This window comes from Trachinotus anak, unplaced genomic scaffold (genome assembly GCF_046630095.1).
Source record: "Trachinotus anak isolate AG129_WGS33_773 ecotype Australia unplaced genomic scaffold, CSIRO_AGI_Tana_v1 ptg000018l, whole genome shotgun sequence".
In the NCBI taxonomy this organism is placed as follows: domain Eukaryota; kingdom Metazoa; phylum Chordata; class Actinopteri; order Carangiformes; family Carangidae; genus Trachinotus; species Trachinotus anak.
The window spans coordinates 6335983-6357509 of NW_027273869.1; the positions used below are offsets into that span (position 1 = coordinate 6335983).

The 21527-nt window shown below is 41.4% G+C and overlaps 1 protein-coding gene across 13 annotated transcripts in view; it reads right to left on the bottom strand.

Annotated features, from left to right (window-relative positions):
- LOC139635202 (pleckstrin homology domain-containing family A member 5-like) overlaps nucleotides 1–21527 on the bottom strand; it is a 215863-nt gene that overhangs the window by 68029 nt on the left and 126307 nt on the right. For 12 of the 13 annotated variants that reach the window (XM_071502286.1, XM_071502298.1, XM_071502289.1 and 9 more), the window contains exon 4: nucleotides 846–929. In XM_071502286.1, the coding sequence (XP_071358387.1) occupies nucleotides 846–929 (84 nt within the window). Of the gene's footprint in view, nucleotides 1–845; nucleotides 930–1119; nucleotides 1347–21527 lie in introns of those variants that run through there. The other variant, XM_071502293.1, reaches the window with a different exon arrangement.

Sequence of the window (21527 nt, forward strand, 5' to 3'; positions counted from 1 at the left end):
AACAGTCGGGGTCTATAACGCTGGAATGAAGTGTTTAGGGTTCGGCACACACAAATTAAACACAAATACTTTTTAGTTCTTGTCAGAGGTGCGATGAAGGCTGCAGCAAATTCAGAATGACCCCGAATCTCACAATAAAGTGACTGAAAGTGCTGTATTATCAGTGTGTGTGTGTGTGTGTGTGTGTGTGTGTGTGTGTGTGTGTGTGTGTATTATCTGTGAGACAGCACCTCAACCTGGAGTAAAAATAACACCTGTATCCTGCACTGACTGAAGCACAAATCTGCTGAGAATGGTTAAAAAGTTATGGAACGTTAGCGTGGTGGTCTGTCTGCGTAGTGAACTGAACTCGGTGTTTTCAGCCTGCAGCCTGTTAGTTTGCATTTTGACAAACCTGCATCATAAAAGGTCCTGCTGCTCAGATTAGTTGCAGGTCCTACTCACACTGGGTTACTCTGCTGCTGATGAACAAGGCTTAGCCTGATTATTGTGAGCCAACAGATCTAAGGACACTGGAGAGCATGTCACCATTGTAAAGAGTGATGAATGAATTAGACAGGGTGTGTCTGAGGTTAAATGAAGGGGAGGGCTACAATGACACCCTAACTCATCTGACTTGAGACCTGGCTCTGGTCTGAGTAGTCTCCCTGGGTGTCTCGTGTAATCACAGCCCTCATCTGTCCCGGCAGACTGTCGCTCATGCAGCACATTCACATGCTGTCGCAGCTGCGCAGTGCAGCTGCAGCAGGCATTTAATGAAGAGTTTCCTTTGACCTTTCAAAATCAGAGCAGAAATCACAAGCATACAGGGCTGTGTGGGAGTGTCACCGTGCAGAGAGACTTACTGTTCATTCACAACAAAGATGCAGTTGTCTTGGGAGGGGACGCCTGTCACCGGGTGCTTACAGGTCACCTTCCGCTCATTGTGGCTGCAGGGAAAAGACAGAGACGGAGACAGGCATGAATTCAGTGAAACAACGTCAGCTGAAGGCACATCTGAACAAAGTGCCACGTCTACATCATGAAGCTTTAAAATTCAGCTCCCTGTAAGTGAGCAGCACTGCAGCTCAGAGTCACACACACACACACACACACACACACACACACTCATTCACACACCTGGAGCAGTGGGTGGTGCTAAACTTCAGCATAATGTCCACTTTGGCCTTAGATGGAGAAGAAAAAAGTTGTTGCAGATGACGAGCATCTATAGACCCTTCCAGAATAAAAGAAAACAGAGAAATGAAAAGTCTTCCGAAGAGCTGTATCCAGACCAGTCCACAGCAGACAGTGAGCGGAGAGTGAGAGAGAGACTACAGCAGCACAACTCTCTCTCTCTCTCTCTGCTCCAGTGCCACTTCCACTTCCTGTGCCCATTTTTCCTCTTTCCCTTCTGTCTCTTTCTTTATTTCTTCATCTGTTCTCTGTTTTCTTCTGTTTCACTTTGTACCACCATAATAATTATAAACTCGATGATGACTTATACATTTAAAGAAAATATGAATTGAATAATTAAGTTTGGATTTAAATCATGCATTAATAAAGTCACCAAGTGAAAAATAAAAAACAATGCTTGAGTAATCTTAGACCTGATCATGGAAAAGGTAGTTTAAACTTAAAAAAGAGAGAAACTTAACTCAGGGTTTCCTGTCAAATTTCACCACTAAATAATTAATATTCTTTCATTCTCATTCTGTCTTTAAATGCTGATTTGATACAGTAATACTAGAACGAGTGCTTTTAAATCTAACTCTACTTACTTATAATATATGAGTACATATTTATAATAAATAAATCATTTAAGTCGGAGCCACAGAGAGCAGCGGGCGCTCTGATTGGCCAGCTGTTCTGTCTGTCTATATATACTTTGAGTTTATTAATACACATATAGATAGATAGATAGATAGATAGATAGATAGATAGATAGATATCACTTTTACATGCAATTTAATTATTCAGTTTCTTATTGATTTTATTCTATTTTCTGTTTCTTACCTGATTCTAATTTAACACTAAAATAGACACTAAATTATGAATTATGATTCTTTTCTGTCTTTTTTCTTCTCAAGTCTTGTTATGTCATCACCTTTTCACTCTCTGTTACTCTCTTCACCTCTGGTATCTGTCCATCTGTTCATTTTCTCACTTCTCATGCTCCTCTATCCCTCCATTTCTCCCTCGCATTCACTCATCTTCTCTCACCTACTTCTGCTTCTCTTTCCCCTCTCGTCTCCTCTCTTTGCCTTTCGTCCTCCACCTCTCTTCCCCACTCATTCCTCCGATGTCTCCTCTTTCCCTCCCTCTCTCCCTCTGCTGTTTCTCTCTCAGTCACATGTTGCCTCACAAGAAAACTGCTGACTGTTTCAGCTCCCACATTCTCACAAAACAGGTCCTGTTATCAAACCTGAAAACACCATGAGACAATGATAATGAAGTTAGGAAGAAACTTTGGAACACACACACACACACACACATAAACACACACACTATCAGTCTTACCGGACTCAGAAAAATTAGCCTCAAGTCTTTTTTACACTTAATTACAAACGTGGCCTTTTAGTCTGATTTAAGTCTTTGACTGATGAATTACAAACACAATTAAGTGATTGCATTTAAAAGAATATGGCTGCCACAAGCAAATGAATTAGCTTCACTATGTGCACAGCTTGACACGTTTAACGCATATTTCTGCAGCAGCTTTTTCAGATTGACCAACAAAGAGCAGCAGTGAGACCAGAACCTTGTATCTCCTGGTCCAGTCTAGGCTCTCAGGAGCAGCACCAGGCTGTGAGGTGGTTTTGGTGTAGTGGCCAAACTTATTCATAACATAATAATACAAATATACTTGCATGACATGCATCACAAAGCACTTTGCATTTGCAGAGTTCAAACATTTACAATAAAACAGGGAGAAACTGAGCCTTAAAACCAGCCGTCAGGACTTCTGTAACTTTGTGATGTCACAACAAAGAAGTCACTGCTCTCAGCCATGCCTCAAGCCAAGCCCCGCCCACCTGGACCCCCCATCCAAACTTGCAGGATTTGGTTTCTCTAAGTGTTTATCTTAACTCCGCTATATTTTTAAGTGATCACTCAGAAAACAGCCAGCCTATCAGAAGAGAAGCTCAGAGCCTCTCTTCTGATTGGTTGTTGTTACTACAGCTCCAGACAGAAACCTGAGAGAGGGGATGTAAAATTTCATTGAGATGATTTTTGGTTCTTAAAACCACAAATATATCTTCTTATGGATATCAACACTTCAAGTAAAACACTGGACAAATGTAAAATAAGGGACCTTTAATATAACTATGAGTCAAAAAAAAACCCCCAAAAAAACCCAAAACAGAACAACTGAACATAGGAGAGGAGTGTCGAAGGAGAGAACAGCTTGAATGCAGTGAAAAAACTTCCACACACAGTTTGACTTCCTGCTGGTTCAGTAACAGCAGTGTCAGCATGTTGTCTGAGGAATGAAAGAAGTGCTCGTGGACATTTACTGTAGCACACGTCTGATCCTCTCGGTGTTTACCCGATGAATGCCACTCTCTATTTGATTCGGGAACTTCCACTGTGCATGTCCAATTAATTGAGCCTTTTGCTGAACCAGCTGCATAGTTTTCACTTTCAGATTTTACACCCTACTTGTTTATTAATAATGTTCAATCACAAAACTGTGAACTGATACTTTAGCATGAGAAGTAATTAAAGCTCCAGCTGGAAAGTTGGATCCAGTCCAGCTTCTCTGATTGTATACTCAGCACCTGCACTCAGTGGGCAGTTTATTAGGAACACCTAGCTAAAATGACTGCAGTTTAATACAACAGTTGTTCAGTTTGTGTTGAAACAGTTTCAGAGGTATTGATTCAACAGTGTGATCATTTTGGAGGCTGCAGGTTGTGATGCTGTTGAATATTGTATTATACAGACAGATGTTGCTATTATTTTGTCCACCCTATTTATATCAATGAGAATAGGCCAAATAACAGAGGCACCTCTCTATATAATGCAATATTCATGCCAGCCTAACACGAAGGTGAGGAGACTGGGCTCCTGACACCTGAGTGAGAATCCTTAAATAAACTCAGCGGGCTCTCTGGGGGGTTAGCATGTGTTGGCAGCAGATGGAGGCTGAGCGAGTACACTATTTTCACACCCACATCTGGGAACGCCAGATGTGCAGAAGCTGCAGGGAGTCAGGGAGGGAGGGGTAGGAGGGCTTCTCCTGGCTCAAATCTAGCCTGCCGTGCAGCACCATGGCTGGGATTGCTCCATCCTGCATCCTCCGGCTGGAGGCTGGATACAAAAAAAAATAAAAACTGTGTTTTTAGGAATAAAAAAGTAAAACAGGAGCAAAGTTGAAGGAACAGAGACGTCGCTGCCTCCAATAACAAGACAGCACAGCAAAGCAGCAACATATCATAAAAAAAGGACAAGTAGTGAATAAACCATCATGGCAGCTTTCAACAGGCTTTCATCTCTGACTTAAAGCAGCATTTCAAACCAGCAGCAGCATCATTACACTCAGTTCCAGGTACACATCGAGACAAACCACAGCCGGGCGTCGAGGGGTGGACCGAGGTGTGCCCTATCCAATTTTAACTTCACTCACATCGCCGCTGCCTCCCCTGACACGGCTCCGTGAGACAGAGACGATTGGCTGAGTCACCTTGAGTCATCAAAGACGCAGGTTCATTGATTCTATTCATTCGTCTCAAAATCACCAACGCAGACATTCAAACATGAACAGCAACAGGCGGCAGAAAAAATGAAATGAAAATGAAGTGGTTGTTTAACGTCAGATAAACCTGTGATCTTATAAATACTTTATATATTGATGCCAACAGTCCCCTCCTGTGCAGGACTGCTTCCCTGCTTTACTTTAGACTTTGCTGATAAATAAATACAATCTGTGTACGACTGAAAGGCTTGTTGAATATGTAGATGCTCACAACACATGTTCACAAACTCATGACAGCTTTTTGTGCATCACTGCTCCACACAAGCTTCACTTAACGGAGGATTTGTTTTGTAAAATTCAGCCATTGCTTCATAATGTGCTTTGCATGACTTTTCCTCATTCACCCCGTGTGGAAAACAACACAAACAGAACCAAGTGGAAGCAGCCATCTGTGGGTTACTTTTGTCATCACAGCTGTCTAGTTAAGAGATTAAAGGGGCAGTTTGACATTTAGAGAAATACACTGATTTGTTTTCTCTCAAAGAAGATGGAGATTTTCATTTCTGTGAGAAGATGGAAGACAATTAGCTTCACATTAAGGATATTCGATAATATCGTGGATCACGATATGTGGGTTTGTGGGTGGGTTTTATGTGGTATGGACATTGGATGGTTACTACTTAAAAAATATTGACCATAATTATTATCTGCCCAACACTTTTTTACAGCCTCTTTAGCTATGAGCAGGGTACCAGACATGGTTGCTGAGCACAAATTTTAGTATTGGTTTTTGTGGAGGCATGAATAGGCTGAACCTGGCAACTTCACTGTGGACACAAGACTACAGGAAGAAGCACACAGTCACTGCACTGGGCTGTGGTTCACCAATTAATAATTCCATCACGCAACTTCTCCCAAAGCCCCTCAACTGGCTGCGCTCACAAAGAATTAAACCATATGTGATGGCTGAATAAAACCTGAAGAGGAAATCCAGAGCTATGCTTTACACATTTCAAACATATCAGACCTCCTTCCCTTCGGGATGTGGTCCCCCTTCACCTCTTGGATTATTTTAAGTCAGAGCTGAGAGTGTAAAGCAGGTTACTGTACACACTGTTCATAAATAACTTCAGGTTTACTATGATCAAGATCATGGCACTGTGTGAAACAAAGCTACTCATTCCAAAGTGCATTTTCCAAAGGTAAACGTATGGTTCAAAGAAGGTGCCAATGCAAAAAAGAATAATGTCACATATCGCAAAACTAGTGAACGCACCCGGATTAAGCTTTTCTCAAGTCATCATGCTCAGCTGCTCATCCATAAGTATTTAAGATCCTTACTGATAGTGGATGGTTCTGCAGTCATCCACACCTTGCAACATAAAGGACACAGGTACTCAAGGTTAGAAATGGATGCAAACTGTGAGCTACAGAAAGATCCACTATGAATGTAACTCCTAAGGAAACCTAATGTCCACATCTTGGACTCACTTGTGGCTATAACTGAGTCTAGTTGTGAGTTGGACGAGTGAGAATTTTCACAGACATCTTGCACCTGGAGAGGAGACAGGAAGTAGTCCTGTCTGAGTCCACGTTGCCCACATTGAATGTAACGCCACTAATGCAAACACAGCACCTGAATGGTTTGTAGCAGCAAGCTAATATGTGAGTATATCAGAAATCAAAAAACACCTGATCTGTGGTTATACAGTCCTGAATGCACCATGATATTTGACATCGCAGTACAGAGCCACTATAACCAAAGGTCTCAGGTTCACTCCCTGCGCCAGCCAACGATTTCACCACAGTGTGAAACCGCAGCCCTTCTCACATGGTGGCTGCTAGGAATTAAAGAGGGTAATGAAAGAGAGAGAAGAAAATGAAGAGACACAGCGAGGCAGAAAGAGAGAAAGAGGAGGTGGGAGGTGAGACACAAACTGTAAACCAGAGAGGCCAAGACAGAGAAAACAACAGATAAATAGAATAAAAAAAGGGAACGGAGCCAGTTCACAGCAGCTTCCTGCTGTGGAGTCAAGCTCTTCCCGTTCAGATAGGATGACGTGAGGGAACAACTGGATGGATGAGTAATGACTAAGGTGGTGTATCCATGCAGACTAATGTTTAGAGCTAAAATTGCTAAGATGCTAAGATTTTCTTAGCATCTATGGCTCCTGGAGTAAGTTAGCAGAGTAAAACTGTGTAAAATTTTTTTATATGGACCTTTGTGACCGTAGACAAATATAAAGATAACAAAGATGAACTCCATCAGGTAACAGTCTTAGATTTATTTTTGCATTAAAATTAATTTGAATCCAACAAGCGGCACATCCTACCTCCCAGAATTCTGCAGGGAGTTCAGGTGCTGACAGCACAGTCATTATTTCTCAGTTTCCTAATCAAGAACGGCCTTTTATCTGCAGCAACACCCTGAAAAAAAATGTCATGTTCTGCCAAAAATCACCTGTGGTGTTTACAGGTGACAGGTGCCTCATGATTTTAAGACTGGTGATCAAAAAATAGGTGGAAAGCAAAAAGGTATATGATAATTATATTTTGAATTGTCCCACCAGTTTTCATTTCACTGGTGTTAAATTAATCTTTAGAGACATTTTAGCCCTAAGGCTCAGAATTACTTGGATCTGATGTGTTGGCAGACTTGAAAGCTTGTGTTGGTGCTATAGCCCCACCAATACTGCATTTCTGAGGCACATCAAGATGTCTGATGGTCTTTTATTTTGAAACATGACATTAACATGTTAATAGGTACTGTGACCACAGTATGTGGTAGAAATAAACTTGTCAGAGCTCTTGGGTGGACAAAGTTTCTCAATGACCTCAAACATATCTTTGTCCTTTCTTGTTACTTATCAGCCCACTATCACATCCCCAATATCAGCCAATACATATACTGTATATGAGGCTGATTTATAGATGTTGCGCTAACACAATGACTCTAAATCCAACTGTATGTCCTAAAATGTCTGGCAAATGTTTTGTTGGTTCTTGATTACAACATTTTTATCAATATAATCACAAATCAATTGAGCAAAATTTCTTATTGTTTTTCTATTACAATGGTAAGAGAACAACATCCCAAAATGCTATGTAAAGCTCTGTGTTTTAACCTGACAGCAAATCATTTATTGTTTCATCTACATATACCTGATTTATTTTCTTTCTGATAAATAATTATCATGTTTGCATTTTATTAGTTTTATTCGTTATTTAAAAGTTATTTTTGGGGCATTTTTTATGCCTGTGTTGGACTGGGAACCGGCTGGTTAGAGTTGACTATGCTCATATGATTTGCGCTCTAACCACTCAGCCATCAGGTTGGCCCGTATTTGCATCTTTACCACAAAGAAAGCAATGTCTAGAAAATAGATATTGGACAATTCTGCAAAAGCCTAGATTATGCTCGAGAACAACGTTTTTTTTCTTACTTTCTACAATATCTTTAAACATCAGCTATTATATGGTTAAGGTTCAGTTACAGTCATGGTTAAGGCAAATAAACTGTGTTTGCTACATGTCCACCTTGCTTATGAAAAGGGAACGCTCCTTCCGGCATCAGCACTAAGTCTAGGAATCAGGGGCAGAGTCACTGGATGTGGATAATTCCTCAGATACTGAGCTGCAACTTCCACATTTAACCACATTCTCCTCACTTTAACTTAAAGTGCTTTAGTTGACCTCGGTCTACTGTGCAGTATGAGGATGTCACAATTCCTGTACTGGAAATAAAATGCAAGAGAGTAATTCTTGCATCATTTTCTCCATATTTGGTAAAGCAAATTAGCAGCGTATAAGTATATTTTTGGAGGATAGGGTTTTCTGTTTACCTTTGACTCCACTGTGAAGGTCTTCCCAATCCTACTTATATTCTGTGGCCTATTGGAGGCTTTAAAGCTGCCATTTTTTCCCAGAGTGATTTGCAGTGACTTGAACAATATAATATGCTAAAATCCCAAGATAATCCATATGAACATAAGCAGCGGAAGTGCAAATGTCAAATGGTGACAACAGATGAAGACGTTGCCCCTTTAGTCCTGCACACACTGAGTGTTTTCCCTCATGTGTAAGGAGCTTAGAATAAAAGCATCAAATAAGTAAATGAGTAAAATGTAAAATGAGAGGAACAGCTATTTAATGCAAAAGATGAGCAGGTCTGTCTGCACTGTCAATTGAATTTCAAACTAAAGTTTGCTTTGCTGCATAGCAAATGGCACCTGCATTGTTCTCGTTACCAAGCATGCAGCACACACACTTTAAAAATTCAACATCCAAACAGAGAAGCAAACAATATCTCTGTACCCACTGTACAGGTCTACATGTGACACAGCACCAGGTTTCATGTTGGAAGACAAACACACACACCTGCACTCACTCACTCACTCACTCACTCACACATAAACAGACCATGGTTGAACAATAGCTCAGCTAATTCTGTCCATGTGAAATGTCAGCTAATGTTTAATGTCATTAGTCCTCAGTGTGGACAAACGTGGTTTGCTTTAAATGCCATGTGAAAAAGCCGCCCTGTGGTCAGACGAGTGTGTGTGTGTGTGTGTGTGTGTGTGTGTGTGTGTGGCAGCCATGTAGCTCTGCCTGGCCACAGCTCCTTCTCCTCCCTGCAGAGTGGCTGCCATTCACCGTCTTCCCCTCTGGCCAGGCCACTAACCTTTCAGAAAGGCCAGCAGCACTGACAGCCCCTTCCCCACCCTTCCCTTTCTTCTCCCCTCCATTTCTTTCCTTCCACCACCTCCCCCACCACCCCTCCCTCCCCACCCTGGCTCTCGGTTTTCTCCTCATATCTTTCTTCTTCCCGCCCCCCTCCCCAACCTCTTTCCCTCTCATTTTCTCCTTTACCTTCTCATTTAAGTCTCAATCTGTCTGCTCACCCTTCAGCCGCTGCTCTCCGCCGCCTCTGACCTTTTCACTCCCTGCTTCCTCCTCTCACTGCAGTGGCTCTCCCTCCATCTTGGCTTGCACAGCTCACTAATGTTCAAACACTTCTCATGTGTTGGTGGAGGAGAGACCAACACCATCAATCAATCAAATGCTAAATGCTGAAGCTACTGCAACTTAAAGGTCCTATGCAACAATTTAATCGAGTTGATCTTTCGAGTTCTTTTCTCATCAAAAGTTTTTGTTTACTTGAATTTGAAGGGTAACTTCACCACTTTTTGAAAACACCCTTCACAGATTAAAAAATGCATCCAATTTCAGATAAACAATACAAATGATGACCCGTCTCCTATCTGTTACAACACTTTCTTCCTCCAAACAAGCTGCATGTGTAACCAGCGATGAGAGGCAGTACACCTGCATTTCCACTTTCTGTGGTGAACAGGGTGGGGAGAACAAGATAGCGCAGAAAGTTTAAAAGAAAAGCTTTTTTTCTAAGCTTTTTTTTTTCATTGTATATAGGCTGTTAGATAGTTTGAGTTCTTCTAGCATCTAAAAATCAATCAAATCAAACAGTCTGAGAAGGGTCGGTTCAAAAGTGTTCGCACATCAATATGAAACGAGTTATGGCAACTAGCTGCTGCCTCAATTTACAAGGGTCTCAAGCCAAAAAGGTTTTGAGGCACGGTCGTACAATGTCAGATTTTTCACAAAAAAAGTGAATCTATTCTTATGCAACTTTTGAAATGCAAAAATCCAATCCAATAAGTCAACACCAGCTTTAAATCTAGGCCTGTAGTTGGTTCCTGGTGGCCAACACAGGTTAGGACGCCCAACTATGAACTGTGATGTCACCGGTTTGAATCCAGCTGGAGACCTCTGCTACAGGTTCTTCCCTTTCTCTATTTCCTATCATCTCTCTACTGTTATTTCTCCAATAAAGACATAAAAACCTGGGGTTAAAAATAACAATATTTACATTATCAGTTCATCTAACAATATTTTTTTCAATTACCTGAATAATTGTTTTTTCTGGGATGGAAACAAGATAACATAAATTACTTTAATTGATCAATCATCAAAACTATTGTTGATTAGTTTCAACAACTTGAAAACAAAGTCATTTCTCTAAATTGAAGGTGAAATGCTCTTCAATAACAGGCTACCTCAATAATGTATTTTAAACAAATGCAAACAAAACGCGATGATTTTCAAGTTAACTGTGACAAACCTTATCTCAGTGCCTGAGTTTTTATAATTTGAAGAGACAGTATCTTCACTTGACAGCCCTGCTTTGATAGTCAAGTACGATGTAACATGGCAGCCATTTTGGAGGGAGTGAGCGACCACAGCTCAAACAAACAAGAAAACTGACGTGTGATTTGCGTTTGTGATGTTGAACAAATGTGACCGTTTACAACAGCTGCTCCTGTGCATGAGCCAACCCCCCCACCACCCTTGCCCTTCACCGGCTCTCTCTCTCTCTCTCTCTCTCTTTCTCTCCTGGGTTAAAAATAAACAGCACTTGAAATGCTGTGTACCCCCATTCTAACGTCTTATTGTGTGACAGCTCCACCTGATGAGCTGACTGAGACACGATGAGGTGCGTTCTCCCACTGAAGTGATTGTGATAATGGCCGGAAATCATCCGAGAGCAGATTTCATCTGAACAAGCGCAATCACCACACATTTTTCATCAAGTGTAGAGAGCAATTTAGACGTTTGCCCATACCCTGTCATCAAAGACATAAAAATCAACTTCCAAGGTTTTTGATCCTCAAGCACACGAATCAAAAACCCACTTCCCGTTCCCAATCCCATTACCATCGTAGACGAGAGTAACATGTCACATCTGTTACCTTCCAATTAAAACCCCAGTGATGAAAGAAAAAAGCCTTTCTTGACCAGAGACGTACTAGAAATGAGTGTGCATGCCTGGATGAGCATATGTGAACTACACTTGAATTTTTATTAACAGTCCCTCTGAGAAACTCTCAGAAGGCCAACGCTTTGAGAGGCCAAGAGGTTGAAGCAAATAACACAGCTCCAAATATCTGAACCTCAGCTAATAAATGATGCCAGGATGTGAAATAAGTAATGATGAATGCCACTGGACGCTAAATGTCTTGAACTGTAAAATGACACATCGCAGCTGAGGCTGACAAAGAGAGAGGAGGGAGTGATGGACAAGTGCGTCTGACAAATGCCACCCGAGGGTGACAAACTAAAAGTCTGGCAAAGTATTTCTGAACCTGGCAAGTGAGGGCTGAGGGTGAAAAATGACGGCTGAGTCTGACCAAGTACAGACGAGGCTGAGAAAGTGCAGCGCGAAGTGACAAAGCTGAACCTAGTGAAGCGCAGCTGAGGCTGACAGATGTGGAGTTTAGCCCGAGTTCAGCTCATAATGATGACGGTTGATAAGGATGAGTTGGTAAGGATCTAAGAAGGTAAAGTGGTCTCCTTGGTAAAGACCATTAAACCCTCATGGGACTGGCTGCTACCTTTAGTCTCATTATCATGGTCAATAGATTTTGGGATTATGAATCATTATTAGATCGTGGTGAGGCGGGGCTTCCAAGCACACCTACCCAGGGGGTCTAGAGATTGCTGGAGGGAGTTTTTCAAAGATCATCTGGGTGGGGATGATTGCATTTAACATCAAAAACCAAACTCATATAACATTAGTCCACACATGAAAGATAAATGGACGTACCTCTTATAAACTGTTTCTTTATTCCCTGAGTAGTTAGACTCCTCCCACTACTGACCGTGTTACACTATGTGGAAACTCCTGCTTGGAGATCCTAAGCAGCTCTACCTCAGACACACTGTGGCGTTAATGTGCTGTTCCACTCTAACAAAGCCAAACACATTCAACCTGCGACAAGCCAAAGCTCCTTTCTTACGCTGAGACCCGGCAGAACAACAAATCGCCTTTGTTACTCAGTCAGGAAGGATTTCCTCTCTTCTATTATGACTGGAGGAAGACTCAGCCTAGCTAGGAGTCATGCTGTACCTGTGGGGCATGTCCAGAGGAAGCTGGTCCATAGAGACAAGATGGAGATCAAGATATATATATATTAAAAAAAGGTTGAAATAAACCAGTCAGCCTCTTGGACCAGCGGGTAGGAGATCAGGCGTCAACTGAAGACATGGAATATAATGGTAATAATTATGTTATCATTAGTTTATAATCACCTGAAACTAAGAGCTGTTGTGTTTCTGTTAGCTTATCTACATCGGCAGCACCACCAAGTTTCTACAGTAGCCTAGAACAGACAAACCAAACACAAGACAAAAATGGCTTAAATCAAAAGCCTGTGAAAGTCTAACTCCTCTTCATTCGGCCTTTTTCAAGGCAGACAATTTGTAATTAATACCATTAATTATACAGCTGAGCTCCACTTTTGTGTCCTTGTTCCAAAGCCTTGGTGTTGTGCATGCTAGCTCCCCGAACTGGCTTACTTCAACACTTAATGGAACAAAATGATCATTTTAATGAATAGTTTGACACTTTGAAAAAAAAAAAGATTATTTGCTCTCTTGCTGATAGATAATATGAGACAAGGCTATAATGCTACATGTACTGTAGGCTATACGAAGTATGGTGCTTGAGCCAGGAGGTGATTAGCTTAGCACGAAGACTGGAACCTGGGGGAAACTGCTAGCCCAGCTCAGTCCAACGTTTAAAAAGCTTACTAAGTAATTCACTGCTTGAACTTTAGTAGCTTGGTTTTAAGCAGCTGAATTTCAGTTAATTGCTTCCCATCAGTTTGATATGGCAAATGTGAATTTCTCATAGTTTCAAGTTTATTATTAATATTATTATTTTTTATTCATTTCTTGTGTTTCTAAAACATTAACCACATTGACCTTGGCTCTGGAATAAACACCGTCTGCCTTCGTCATGTTAAAATCCATCTCTACAAGCAGTAATGAACAGTAGCCAGTCTACACAAGTACACACGCTGAGCCTCTTAGTGCTTCTCACAAATAACCTTGAGTTATGTAACAGCAAAAAACAACCCCGAGGGCTAAAGCCACACAAAGCACATCACTCATATTGCTATCACACTCCTGTACTGGCTCCCATGTTGCTACTGGTAACTGTGACAGATGGCTGATGGGATTGCGATTGTGATGAAGGTCCCTGGAGTCAGGCGAGACGAGGACTCCTCCAAAGAGATACAGGAGAGAGGAAATGTGTGTGAGGAACAGAAGCCGCCTCTCTCCTTCTCTCCTCCGTACGTCTCCAGCTATCCTCATCTTCATCTTCATCATCATCATCATGCTGCAGTTAGCCTCGACGCCCACGACCTCTCAGTGCATGGAAAGGCCAGTGATGTCATCTTCCTCCTTTAGCTGGATGAACCCACTCATTTCACGGTTTCACATTTTTACATTTCAGTTGTTTGGCTGACGAGTGATTTACGGTGAGGAAGATTAAAGATCAGCGATTGATTATCCATCACTGTGAGGACGTGTTGGGCTGAATATTAGCATTTCGCTGCTTAATGAAGTGATACATCAGGCCTGTACACAAAATGCTTAAACTTCACTAATATCAGAGGCAAATCAACAAATGTAGGTTTATGCTATTCACATTAATGATATATTAAAGGTGCTATGTGTTGCATTTTAACTTTTAATTATTGCTACAACTTTCTAATTTTTTAGACACTGGTGAAAGTAAAAAGGATAAAAAAAAACTTCATTTCATTAGAGTTGCAACAAACAGTTACTTTTTCAGCAAGCCAATCGATCGGTGTTTGGGATTGATCAAGTCATCATGGAGGAATTTGAGATACTGACTTATTGATGAAAGTATTTAGGATATAAATAAGAAAACAACCACAAAATAATCACTTGACCATGACACATAAAGGCTTTCAAGAATCAAATTCAATTAATAATCACTACATTAACAAGAAGATGCAGGAAATCCAGTGGCCTCATATGAGGTAGATTACAATCACACAATCACATATTTAGTACATATTAATTAAAAAATAAAGTCTGACTCAAAGATTAAAAAAAAAAAAATACAACAGATGCTCTTCAAAATTCTTCAAATTTTTCAAATGTTTTCTCTTAAAATAAGTGGTATTTTTATTTAATAGGTGACTCAATGGCTAATGTGTTGAGTCTGTAATAATAATAAAATACATTCATCAACTGACTGTGAAATCTATACTGTATTTTTCATTGTGCACCACACCACTGGAACCAATTTAGTAATTAACCTACTGCACTGCAGAAGAACTAGCAAAACATTCAGCCCATCGCTCAGTAACAGATGAAATTGTGAACGTCTTATGGAGAAGTCATTTCCAGCGTGAAACAGGGCCTAGAGGAATATTCTGCTTTATTAGGACCACAGTCTTATCTTTGTGGTTTCTTGTTCTCATTTCTATCAGTTATGATCTGATAACATGATGGCAACATAGGTAGCAAACAAGCCAACTAAAACACTTTATCTGAGGGAATACTGAGAGTGAGCACATATGAAATGTCAGTAATGGTCCATTGCTTCAGAAAACTGTGTCCACACAGCTACAGGAAGCACAGTGGGTCAAAACTGACCTGTGATGGATGTTTATACAGCATTTGTGCAATGTCAGAATAATTATGCATTATTACCCTCAATAGCCCTGTGGTTATTGCATATAAATAGCCACAATTAGCTATTTCTAATGTGAATTAACACTAGGTTTCCTTGAGATGCAACTGCCAGCCCATTGATGGCGACTTTGCAGCCATGGGCCCATTGAATCTTTGTTATCTTTTCACCAGGTGCGAGATAGTGCATCTGTCAGAAACTCTCCATATCACTGACTTAGAGTTATAAGAGGCTGACAGATGATTCTCCCACTCAGATGTTTGTGATTACACTCAGAAGGAAATGACATGAATAGCACATCACAGTGAACTGTTAACTGTTTGGGTGAGTGCCTTCATTTTTTGACCCAAATAAATGAGTCTAACCTCGGGGCTAGACTGAAACCCAGCTGATTGGCTGATAGCTTGGGTTTCTGGTCCTGTCAGACTTCTTTTTAGTGTTGATCTCAGATCTCAGCTATTATAACTTGGTGAGAATAATGTTATTATCACAAATAGGAATGAGGGCTGAATTGAACAGCAGTTTATCTTGAAGTGAAATGTAGTCCTATGTTGTGATGTGAGATAATTGGCACTGATCTGCCTGTTATCCAGACCTCTGTCTCGTCCGTTTATAGCAAATGAACTCAGGAAGCATACTTAATTTGACAGTGATATATTAATAGATGAAAATGCTGTATGCAGCATATTTGCTTCTACCAAGAGAAAAACAGACGGAGATCAAAGTGTGGAAAAGGGACATGAGGACAACAGGCAGTCATGTGAGAATCTGTACATTATGCTATACTATCATTATGCTTTATTATACTACATGCCCACGCTTGCACATACAGGGCCCCGTTGTGTGGACTTATGCACACAAACAGGTCTGGCCACAGTGCAAATTGAGCTTTCCACTCAATTTGCACTGAAGTCTGGTTCAAAGAGAGATCAGAAACAAACTAGTTTGCTGTTCGTCACACTCCATTCAGAATTTCCTGCTCATGTCAAAACTTGTTCCCGAGTCAGCTGTCATCACCTTGTTTACCAAAAACTCTCTTCAGGGGCCACTTCATAGAAAACAGCAGCAGCAACACATTATCCTGTCGCAGTGATGGAGATGCTTCATTACATGTACTGCTCGCTCTCTGGCTGTGGTGTAATTGGTGAAGCTTTATGGAACTTCCACAGTATCCATCAACTGAAACATCCTAATCCTTCACACCCCCCACCCCCCAGCCATCCTCGCTGCCATTAGGACTTAGATGAAGCTGTCCACACAGTTGATCTATCAGCCAAGCTGTGGCTATCTGATGTGACTGTCAACGTCAAGCTGCTGCAGCTCTTCACCTGCCAGCAAAGTCCTGGTAGCATATATATATATATATACATATAAATATAAATATACACACACACACACACACACACACACACACACACACAGTATATATATATATGTATATATATATATATATGTATATATATATATATATATATATATATATATATATATATATATATATATATATATATAATTTTTCAACAACTAATATTTATAAAACTGATTTTGTAATTTCTTCATCTGATAAATACAAACGCTGATATATTTTTGTGAGCTGCCGTTCTATATTTGACCATCACAAAAGTATGTTTTCAGAAAATTCATGTCCACTGCAGTAAAAAGCTAAAATCCGTCATTAGTGACACCTGACATGGGAAAACGAGGTCGTGCTCCAGGACAAACAAACATCTGGCTGTGATTTAGTTTCTCACTGCTGAATATTCTGCACAAGCAGCCACTGACAGTTCGTCCGGCAGCTTTAATGACATTAGCTGCTGTTGGGAAATTGCACCTCTGAATCACCCAGCTGAAACAGCACACAAACAGCTCAGAGCCACGGTGGAGTGGCTCATTTTATTTTGCTCATATTCAGAAAGAAAGCCTTGGCAACAGCATGTGTGAATCTTGCATCGCAATCTACGCTGCCAACAAATAACCTCTCTGCATATGCCTCACCGTACAGCATATTTCATAGTGTCGGCTCACCAGGAAGATATCAATTCTCCACACATAGATCAAAAAACAAAACAAACAAACAAAAAAAACAAAAACAAACCAAAAACCCAGAAATAAAGTCCACAGCTTGTTGACTCACCAGAGGAAGTGTAGCAGGAGTTGAGGAGGCAGGCAGAGCAGGAGGAGCAGGAGGAGGACGGCTGCCTCTTCCAGGGGCTTTGCTCTGGCTGAAGGCAGCGGCGCTGCTTGTGCGAGTCCTGCTGAGCAGCACTCCCCCCCTCCCTCCCTCACTTTCTCTCTCCTGCTCTGCCTGCACCACCATTGTTCCAGTCTCAACAGTCAGATGTGTCAACGTGGAGTGGTATCCTGCAAGAAAACCCCACGAGGCTGTCCCCTGAAGACAGCCGAGCCAAGCAGGCATGTCTGCTTAGATGTCAGAGGGAGAAGGGAGAGTATGGATTCTGTGCAGAGCTGAGCTGCCTTCATGGGCACGACACAGGGACTGACAGTTTATTTCAGTGTGATTTCATCTCTTCAGCTCACTATGTGATCAGATAATTCACTGCTTTGTCACCAGACCTGTTAGCTAACATCAGCAAACATAAAGCACAAAGAAACACGAAAGCACTTCTGAGGCTCGGTGCTCTGACTAATTAACACTGAAGTTAACACGCAGCAACGGCTGTGTCTCAATTGCCATGATATTGTTTGACTAAAAGACAACTGTTGCTGTTGCTGGCATCCACGTCTAGAATATTCTAGGAACACAAATCTGTGCTCGAACATGTACACACTTTCTGCTGCACGTGCAATGGCACTGGATAAAAATCCAGGGGGGGACATGACAACATCTCTGTGGACATAAATTCATGGAAATCTGGAGAGTGTCCTCACATTAAAAATAACATAGTTTCTCAATTGAGGCCTAAAACAAGTTAGGATTACATTTCCTTAGCAAGAACCTCTACAACATTTATAAAGTGGGAATGGCTAACAAGTTAGCAGATAGATGCCTATAGTTGCTGAACAGGAGCTGAAAGATGCTCAGAAATCTGCGTGTAAATCACTACGAGTGGCTGCTTTCACATTAAACACACATCACTTCATTCATTGTTAAAATAACAAGGCTATGAGTCTACAGCCGAGCGAAACGCTAACTTCACCATGCTAACAAGCTGTCAGTGTGAGCAGTGTAACAATTACTTATTATAACTACAGACATAGTACAGCTGAGGCTGATGGGAATGTCATTCATTTTGTAGGTATTTGGTCATAAACCAAAGGATTAGTGCCAGATCAAAAGTCAGGGGATCACCAGGATTATTACAATCCATCCTCTGGGCACCATGAATGTCTGTGCAAGGTTTCATGTCAATCCATCAAAGACTCACTGAGATATTCCAGCCTGGACCACAGTGGTGGACCGACCTACCAGCACTGTCATCCCCACAGAGCTGCACTGCTGGCTTGGCTAAAAATATCAATTCAAGCAGCTTTAACCACGGCAGGGGCAGAGCAGAAAGCAGTAATGTAGCTGCTTCTTTTCAAGATCCAGAACCTCAGTGAAGATACAATATAATATTGACCTGACGGTGGATCTGTATCAAATGTTTGGGAGTAATCAAGGATATCAGGAGCTAATTTAGGGCTTTGACTAAAGTGTTGGACAGACAGACCAACCACCGGACTGATGTCACCATCTTTGCGGCCCCCGGCTTTTGCAACAGAAATCTACGTCCACAAGTGGTTGGCAGTCTGCTGGCTGAGGGGGACGACTACACAGCTACTTGGCAACGCATAACAACCAAGTTGCTTGTGTTAAAATGTGAGATCATGTAGTAGCTTACAGTCAGAAACAGGATTTCTGCTGCTATCACTTATCATCAACTTAATAATGAGTTAACTCCTCCTGTCCTCCCTGTGTAACATCCTCACCACTCATTTACATACAAAGAGGATTATGGGAGATTAAAGCTGCAGCTCAGGTGTGAGGATTTTGATGTTTTGCGATGTTCGCTGTGCTGCAGAGCTTCTGTTCATATTTGAAGAGGGAAACCAGCTGTGAAGCTTTGTGTGTACTTTCTCTTCTCTCGAACACCTTCTCTAACTCTCCAGCAGGAGACGAGAGACACTTCTGAATATGCTTTGATACCGTTTCATCCCGATGTGTGTCCTGCATAAGTGCCTTCATTTGTTTCTGCAGTTGAAAATCCTTTACAGCTGTGAAATGAATGTCTGGTCTTTTTGCACCATTTTTCTGTCACTTAGCTATTTCCAGAACAAGATGTCGTGGGTGTGACGCCTTTAGAATTCCAACACTGTACCACTCATTAAACATGTATAATGTTTGCTGCGAGCGGAAACCTTACAAACAAGCGAGAGGGGTAACCCACTGCCTCCACATAAACTGTGAGATCAGAGGCTCCGCGGCGAGAACGAAGGCTGAACATTAACATTCTTTTAAGTGAGTTTTGTTCGGGTGTTGTACTGTCTAATTCAGTTTCAAAGGCTTCTCCCATCTGCTCAGCCTAACTCTCAGAGACTGTGATCAAAGCGATGCCATCTGAGAGCGGTTATATCATCTCATTCTGCTAACTTGCTATAAGCAGTATTTATCAGGGACCCACTTTCGAAGACAAACCGAAGGCACAAGACGATGATAGAAAGTTTATTAGGAGAGAACTGTTACCAAATTATCTAAAAGAAGGATGAAAAACCACCTGGGAACACGGCGGTCTGTAGAGCCCAGGAAGTCTGAGTGAGCTCGGGGAACAAGAGCGATACATTACAAAGAGGTGTATGATTTGTTCTGAAGAAGGTGGAGCAGCTTGGTTTAAATTTTATCCTTTGTTAAACCTATTTTAGCAAAATGGGGTTAAGACTACGAGCACACTGCTACGTTTTTGTTTTAAAACGGCATTTTAAAATGAAAACAATCTCCATCCAGACGACTGTTTTGGCTCCGTAACATACATGACTATTCACGGACACTGGGCACGTGCGAGCCGGTGTAAACAGGAAGCAGATTGTCCACTCTCAGTTGTACTCAGCTGAGTTGCAGAAAATACTACAAATGAGGAAAAGCAAAGGCAACTGTAGCGTTAAATGCAGAATTTCACTGCACAACAGCTGCTAGCAAAGACAATAAGGTCAGTAACACTTGAAATTCATTACTCATGTTGCTCACACCACTGGTTGTCGAGACTGATAAGACCCAGTCAGGGAGCAAGCGGGTTGACTATTTCATCGTTTCCAAAGGTCTCCATTTTTGCCCATCCAGACTACAACACTACCCCAGAGTTTTCAAACTCAAATGGAGCCAGCGGAGTTTCCAAAACGCTCTGTTTTTGGGGCTCAAAAACTCAAGTATGAAAACATTACAAAAGAGGTGCATTTTAAAATGAAAACAGTGCGGACGTAGCCTAAGACACTGGTAAGTAAAAGGAGACAGTTTATTGTTATCACATATGATTATTTATAGGGTCTGTGAAGGTAGTCTGCTGCAGAGACTCAGGTTGTTCACACATGGACTCAAAGCTGGGACAGTGATAGGTTAACTCACACTATGGGGAGAAAATATGAGAAAAGCTAAACTTCACACAAATGTCCTCTGATGCAGTGGGAGTGACAAACAGGCGAGGGCCAATCACACTCAGACAAGACATGGGAGCACCGAGATGTTTACCACCCTGCTCCACCAGAGGAGCGGGGACAAATACTGGACCTCGATGCTGAGCAGTGTTGCCGCTCGGGCATCATTGTATTAAAACAGTTTTAACAATGCATATCACAAGGTATTAAAAAAAAAAAGACCAAATTAAAAAAAACTAGTCTGTACCTGGGACAAGGGATTAATGTGATGTGATGTGTATGTGTGAAACGAAGCATTAAGCCTGAACTACTGGACGATTCAAACAAGGCCTCCGACAATTTTCTGAACCTTCCATCGACGACAATTTGAGATTTGGTGTGTGGAGATGTTAAACTAACTTCCCTCTCGAGGTCTTTTTTTTTTTTTTTCACTCTTCACACAACTGCTCTCTACTAACGTTCATATGAACAAAAGAGTGCAACTCCATGAATGCCTTTGAGGCTTTCAGGAGAGACTTCAGTGTGCACCATTATCTCCATTTGTACAATTCATTGCATCTCATCCTTCTCTGTGACGACAGGCTTTGTACTGGGGCCATTCAGAGCACCTGTTAACACTTTAGAATGCCTCTTTGTATGAACTAGCTCTTTCATAGGCTCGTTAGTTATTTCTGAGGCATTTTTTGGATGTATCAGCACGGTTATTTTAATATCCGCCTTACGCACGCAGGTTGA